At 39.3% G+C, this 7,662-nt stretch overlaps 1 protein-coding gene and 1 long non-coding RNA gene across 2 annotated transcripts in view; one reads left to right on the forward strand and one right to left on the reverse strand.

Moving 5' to 3' along the window:
• map4k1 (mitogen-activated protein kinase kinase kinase kinase 1) overlaps positions 1-6,327 on the reverse strand; it is a 58,762-nt gene extending 52,435 nt beyond the window's left edge. The window contains exons 1-5 of the mRNA XM_076281844.1: positions 6,069-6,327; positions 1,847-1,904; positions 718-808; positions 290-354; positions 13-68 (exon numbers count right to left, since the gene is read on the reverse strand). Of these exons, the coding sequence (XP_076137959.1) occupies positions 13-68; positions 290-354; positions 718-808; positions 1,847-1,904; positions 6,069-6,179 (381 nt within the window). The 5' untranslated portion in view covers positions 6,180-6,327. The remainder of the gene's footprint in view (positions 1-12; positions 69-289; positions 355-717; positions 809-1,846; positions 1,905-6,068) is intronic.
• Positions 4,264-5,903, forward strand: LOC143121482 (uncharacterized). The gene is made up of 3 exons (XR_012986499.1): positions 4,264-4,330; positions 5,576-5,684; positions 5,821-5,903. It is a non-coding gene; the product is annotated as an uncharacterized LOC143121482 (long non-coding RNA).
• Positions 6,328-7,662: the final 1,335 nt, after the last annotated feature.

Here is a 7,662-nt window from a genome sequence, read left to right on the forward strand (position 1 = left end):
TACAAGGCTCACCTGAAGCATCTCCCGACACACATATGCAATCTGGCTCTCTGACAGTGGTCCTGTTACTAAGACCACAACATGATACCTGATTAGACATGTGCATGGCATCAAAGTAATGAGATGGTGCAACACAAAGGAGGATGGAAGGATGTGTACAGATGGATTTGATATGACAAGTTCTAAAATGATAAGATGTTCTTTCTTCAGCCACATGCCTGGTTCTTTTTTCCTCTCTCCTCTAGGAGAGGATATTGGTCAGCTGCCCAGTAGACCCTGGAACACTCACCATGATAGATGTCCTGTAAAGATCCACCCCCACAGTACTCCATACAGATCCACAATTTGTTGGCCCTAAACAGTGAAGGTAGATGTTGGCTTGGTCGGTGTATTTTGACTGTTGTAAATATTACTTTGTGTTGTAGATATTACTTTGTGAAAATAGTGGCTTACAACAGATATTGAAAATTACATTAATTTATTTGACATTCACATGACCATCCATTAAAAAGAATGTGAAGATGTTATACGGTAGTTATACATTATTAAAACAAACAATATAAATACTTAGCCACAAAAAGATACATAAAATGATAATAAACTGTGTTTAATAGAATTACTCTAAGGGACACATGAAAGATCGGTGAAGTAGTTATAGTAACAACTGTTAAAAGACTGATATGACACATATTGCTCAAATAAAGCTGTAAGTATTACCTTATGTAACTGCCATAGTATGCCACAATGTTATGGTGCTTACATGTCTTGACCATAACAATCTCCTGCTGGATCACTGAGAAGTCATCCTCTGCAGAGGGACACAAAGACCCTGAATGCTATAACAGTCATTCCACCATGAAGGTAAATTATAATGTTAAGGTCTGTTCTTTTCACTGATAGATAGAGTTTAGTTAGAAGACCACGAGTATGTCCATGACCCTGAGTAATAGGTTAACTGTCTGTCATAAAGGCCAAAACCTTTGAGGGCCTGGCCAGCTTATAGCCTGGATGACCAGACCCAATCCAAAAGATTAAGGGTCTGGCTACGAGTAATGAAAATGACCCAACTCTAGGGGCGGCACCAAGCATGCATTTGAAAATATCACTGCACACAATTGGATAATACTACGACCAATGTTTACTTACCGATTCTAGACGTCGGCGTAATTGGATAACACTACGACCAATGTTTACTGACCGATTCTAGACGTCGCCGTAATTGGATAACACTATGACCAATGTTTCCGGACATTGACGTCGCAGTGCCTATATCAGATACACCAATGTGATTGGTGCAGCTCGGTTTCATGGGCATAGGTAATGAGCATCACTCGTGAGCATTACTCGTCGCCAGAGTCACTTACTGAGCAAATTCAGATTTAGTTCTGGATTTCCAGGGTAGCCAGCTTATGCAACTTAACGTAATAAAAGCTGAATATGCTACACCATACCCAGAAATATAATATCATCTTCAGAACACCCTCTAGTGTCAGTGTAATCAGTGACTCCATGGAAAACACTGCACAAAGTCGTCAGAAAGAGTTGGGAAAGCTATGTACATCAGAGAGATATACAGGGAGATATACCTGATGAGCTAGATGTATGTGACATCTCAAGGAAGCTGTACCAGCCACAATTTAAACATTCACATCTCTGTGTTCTCTGTGTTTAACTTCAACTTTGCCTTGTGGCTGACTTAAGCAATTTAAGCAAGCATTTTTAAAGACAATGTATAAAACACGCACCAACCATCAACACTCAAATAATTTCCTCGAAACAATACAATTAATCCATACAATATTTATCCAAAGGACAGAGCGTGACATCTGTGAGTTCAGTCTCTTACCTGGTTCCATTTTGATGACCTTGATAGCTGCCAGCTCATATGTTTGCTTATTCCGAGCCTAGAATATAAGACCATAGTGATAAATAATTTTTTATTGAATGTCACAGTTAAAAACACTTTTATATAATAAAGGTCTCACAAAGACTTTCAACACTGGGAATCAAACCTGGACCAACCGTACACAAAGAAACAATGCTAATAGCAACACCATCAAGCTCCTGATTTTCCCAAGTGAAAGTAGGCTACTGTATCAATTTACCAGACATCATGCCGAATAGGACCCAGAAATGGGGGCAGCCATGGCCCACTGGTTAGCACTCTGGACTTGTAACCGGAGGGTTGCCGGTTCGAGCCCCGACCAGTGGGCCGCGGCTGAAGTGCCCTTGAGCAAGGCACCTAACCCCTCACTGCTCCCCGAGCGCCGCCGTTGTAGCAGGCAGCTCACTGCGCCGGGATTAGTGTGTGCTTCACCTCACTGTGTGTTCACTGTGTGCTGTTTGTGTTTCTCTAATTCACCGATTGGGTTAAATGCAGAGACCAAATTTCCCTCACGGGATCAAAAAAGTATATATACTTATACTTATATACTATAGGCCTAATCAATGCTGGTAATGTTTTATTTAATGTGTGTGCAGTTCAGTTCAGGTTATCTCTTTGTCCCAAATGGGCAATTTGATTGCAGACAGGATCACATACACACAACCACACAACACACTACAATACAGATGGATATGCACAAAATAATAATTTGGTTGTGATAAATAGGTCTGGCAATGCCTAAAAGATTAGTCAGTAAAACCAAGATAAAATGTAGTAAATAAGGTAGATTAAGTGGATACGGGGGGAGGGGGGTGGTCACTAAATGGACAAGTCTATCTTTTCATGTTGTGTGCATTCAGTACTTGGATAGAAAAGGGGATGAAGGAATTTTTGTACCTCTGTTTAAAAGCAATGGGAGTTTTAAAACGCATGCCTGATGGCAGCAACACATATTCAGAATTCAGTGCATGACGGCTGTAATGTGTTGATTGTCAGTGATTGCACCTGAGGAATGTGTATCATACAGGCAGTGTGTGTGTGACCTAACCTAACAATTAAACCTGCAAAAACAGATTTCTCTGACCCACAATCCTTTAGATACTTGTTTAAATGTCATTTGACTTGTTAATTGTCTGAAAGTGAGACTGTCCTTGAAACATGCTGTGATGCACTACACACTATACATTAAGTTATAGACTAAAAGAAAACTTTATTGAAACTATCTCTATTGAAAAAAAAAGCTAGGTTCAGTCCATGCACTGGAAACTGGCCTGGAAATGTTGAGAGTTGCTTGAGTTTCATACTATATGCGGCTATTTCTTCAGCTGTAACTGAGCTACCATAAGCTGTTTTACAGCTGCTATTTATAAACTGGAACTTCTACAAAACAGCAGAGTGCAAAGAGTCTCAAGCTGCAAACTGTGGAAAGTCTAGTCATGTTTATGGGGTCAAAACAAACCCAGTGGGGGCTGGAGACAAATGTGGGCTACAGACGCCTGAGCTTAGGCCGTGGTCAACGCAGCATAGACATGACCACACCTGTTTACATGGTTGGAGAGGCCGCCTCTCAGTGCAGTGGTTTCAATGATGACGTCAAACAAAAACTGAAGCAAATTATTTATTTATGGGGGAGGGGTTGTATAAAACGTCTATGGGTTTGGGTCTTTTAGATAATTATTAAAATAGAATATTGAAGCAGACTGTTAGTGATAGTGTATCTCTCTATCTCTCTCTGTCCCTCTCCCCACCCCCCACAGTGCACTGAAGCGCAGATTAACATCACAGCCTCTCTCACTTCTGTGTTTGCACTTTGCATTAAATTCAGAGGTGCACCTGCTACTGAGTCAGTCTGTTTCAAGAGTGGGCTATACCAGCTTTGAAAAATCCCCAATGGTTTTAGACAAAGAATGGATCTAAACGCATAAATGTTCTTAAATGTTCATAAGCTCTGAATGGCTCAATTTTCATTTCTGAAATATTAACTTAGCTTATGTTTTTTCCCACATAATATTATGTCAAGCTATATCATGTCAAGTTATGTTATGTTATGTCATGTTATATCATGTCAAGTATGTTATCTTCTTGTTATGTTATCTGTCTTATATACATTCACACCTATAATGACACACATTGTGATGGAACTCTCCACATGGCTTCCCCTTCCCCTCGGTTATTTACTCAAAACAAAACATGGTGGGTGTCTAAGGGTGAGATGAGACCATTGGCCCCCAGTGGAAATGGAACCAGTGACAGAATTGAGCTGTCTTACTATTGAGCCATCTCAAAGCACCCCCCCCCCCCCCCCCCCCCCATACATACCCCCTTGTATTCACTATACTGTACATGTGCAATGAGGATGAAGTTTTTTCTGATGACAAGCATGCCATTGATTCTGTTTTGACAGCGTCATTGCTCCTAAACAGGACAAACCAGTATGATAACCAGGTATGCCTTGCTACTGAGATCCTATCAGTTCATTTTCATGCATTATAATAGCTTATAGGCTTGTATGATATTAACATGCCATCATAACAATTTTATTCATGACCATCTCGCCAAAAATAAATAATCTTAGACCAGATGCATAGCATACAACACACACACACACACACACACACACACACACACACACACACATACCACTTTGCAATGTGTAAATGCCATGGTCACAAGACCTTGTACCGGTAAGTACCTGTTTCTTTATCTGTTCAAACTCTGTGTCTCATTTCAATAGCAACATTCACTTTGAATGTAACATAGACACAGCCAAGTACATGGTGCCTTAATCAAGGCCAACTATTTCGGTTCTGATTGGCTAACTTTGCAGCAAAATGAGTGGACTCATCTGCACCAGTTAAACTCAGTTCAATGCATCTACTTCTCATCTGACACACAGCTGCATTGTGTGTCAGGCTAGACGGTCCTGTTCCAATGGTGTTACTGTGACATTGCAAAGTTTTACTAATAGTAACTGTCAATTGTTTAGTCATACGTCTTCCATTAATGACCCTTTCAAGCACTACACTGTAGTAACTGTGAAGTCAAGTCAACCTGGCTCCAATAACATTTGGTGCAGAAACAGGTGGCAGGTTCATTAAATGTCAAACGTTGAAAGCAATCTATTTTGCAAAAGCAGGAAGTAGTTATTTATCTGCATGGTTTGACCTTCCTGGATTCAGTAAAAAAAAAGCTGAGATGTGTGGAGTCAGAATAAATATATTGTTTAGAACTGTATGTGCAAGTGACTTTGTGACTGTCTTAAAAAGCTCACATTGTTGAAAGATAGATCCCTTCATGTTACCAATACAGTATCATGTTGAAATATCAAAAAGATTTTTATTTTTTTAGTTCTTTTTTTAGTTCTTTTCTTTAACTGCTACAATAGCCTCAATAGTCTCTCTCAATTGTGTAAAACATGTATTTATGTATACAGTATGTATCCCTGAAGACAGAAATGTACTGTGAGATGAATTAACAATAAAATAGATTTATGGGCCAAAGTTTCTCACATGATGCAAACAGAAATGTACAACTTTATCATTGACTAATATTACATTTTGGCTTGTAACATGTACACTTTTTCAACTTTATTTGATTACGATTATTATTTTTGACTAATGTACTGTTCATATACTGTGGACTTTGGACAAAAGCATGTGCCAAATACCATAACCATTTCTTTCTTTACAGATATTTCTTGTGGGATTTATCTTGATTGGTATGATTTCTAACCTGGCACTGGCAGCCATAATGCATGAAGTAACTGAGAGGTGAAGGAAAAGTGAAAGAAAGGGCAAAGGTATAACAAAGGCCTAAGGCCCTTTAGCACCTTAAATTTACATTCAAAGGGGCTTTATTAGCATGACTGTTACCTTAATCCGATTTAGTCATTCAAATACACTGCAAGGGCTGAAAATACTCAAATTTCCCTAAAGCACACAGCCCCTGATAAAGAGAGGCCAATGGACATAGATCAGTCTGCATATGGTGTACATCTTGTTTCTACAATTCCTATCAATTCAAACAAAGGTATTGTGATGACAAAAGCAGAATAAAAATTAATATACCTCACAGGTTTAATGTTTTTTTTTTTAACAAAGCTCTACAAAACTTACATGTTGGTTATCTTTGTCTTTACTTACACACAAATCCATAAATAAACAAAATAAAAAAGATATCTGACCTTATAAACCTCGCCATAGGTCCCTCCACCAACGCGCAACTGGATTTCAAAGTCGTCCTGGGGGTTTCTGGTGGAGATGTCCAAGGCAGCTCGGTTGTGGGAGTCCATCATTTCTCGCTCATGGTACTACACTGCTACACTTATCAGAGCTCCCAGCATGTGGGTTTGTGTAAATGTGTGTGTGTGTGTGTGAGTGTGTGTGTGTGTGTGTGTGTGCGCTCACCCAACGCACTGAAGTGTGAGCCTCACTCTCACACATTCACCTTCCTTCTTCTTTTAACAAGTTCCCTCCCTTGTTCTGCCTTTCACATGGTTTCTGTATGGCTCATTTACAGACTATTTCCTGCTTGTGTGTATGTGTGTGTGCGTGCGTGCGTGCGTGCCTGCGTGGCGTGTGTGTGTGTGTGTGTGTGTGTGTGTGTGTGTGTGTGTGTGCTTGCTTACTTGTGATGTGAATCTGTGGGTTTTCTGGTGATAGTTATGCATGTCTGCATGTCTGCAGAAGACAACGTCCAATTGCTGCAAGGCTGCACAGGTTTGTGCTGAACATGGCAGTGTTCTAACTTCCTGTAATTTATCATCACTGAGAAGTTCGACACTGACAAGATTGAAATATCCAACTTGAAACACAACTCTAATCCTGCATCTTCCTATCCACACATGCAGAATAGAAGGTTGTGTAACCGCTCTCCAGCTCCACCTGAAGAAAGAGGAAAGAAATATGAAAATGGAATAAGAGTTTGGCATACAACTCCATACAACACATATCCACACACACACACACACACACACACACACTGTTCTGCATCAATCTTCTGTACATGGACATACTGTATCTGTCCATTGAGGAGGAAAAACCTTTAAAACATTTTACGTCTTCAGTTTGTTTGCTGTAATATTTCATTCTTCAAAACATTTTCACAGATGGAAAGCATACGTTTCCTCTCCATTCTTCCATAATTTAAAAAAAAATATATACAGTAGATAGAATTAATTAATCTATGAGTGTTGCTGTTACATCCACCTGTACCAATAAAATAGTACTGTAGGTACAGAACTGCATTAAAGACAATGTGAAGAAGACTTTCCCCAACAAAGTTACAGTAGGCTAGATCTGCATCTACTGAGTGTTTTTATAACAGCACAGAGTGCATAATGTATGCTGTATTTGTTTAACCTGACGTAGGACCAAATCAAAGTAACATTCTTGTCTTTGTTCAATAAGCAAAAGTCAGTAAGCACGGAAAACACTTTAGGCTAAATTAAACAACGCATTGAGGTTGCAAATGGACCCTTAAACTAGGCCTACAGGACACATAACACATATTAACAATTGCATTATGCAACACTTAACAATTAGCCTACATTATTTTCTTCATATAAGCCTACTCACTGTAGCCTATATCTCAATGCCACCAACATGCCAGTAGCATTTAGCCTACCACTAAACCTTTTGTTCCATAATTAAAACTGCCTGGAGAAAAGTGGATATTACTGTAGCCTGACCTATAACTTATATGTAGGCCTAAATTTGTCCTATGGTAAACTAAATTGAATAAATTGATGATGGTTTTATAGTGTAATCCAATAAATT

The sequence above is a fragment of the Alosa pseudoharengus genome, unplaced genomic scaffold (genome assembly GCF_046254945.1).
Source record: "Alosa pseudoharengus isolate Yale_2024_CS ecotype anadromous, Long Island Sound unplaced genomic scaffold, YU_APseudo_1.1 YU_APseudo_1.1_scf_13, whole genome shotgun sequence".
Classification (NCBI taxonomy): Eukaryota; Metazoa; Chordata; class Actinopteri; order Clupeiformes; family Clupeidae; genus Alosa; species Alosa pseudoharengus.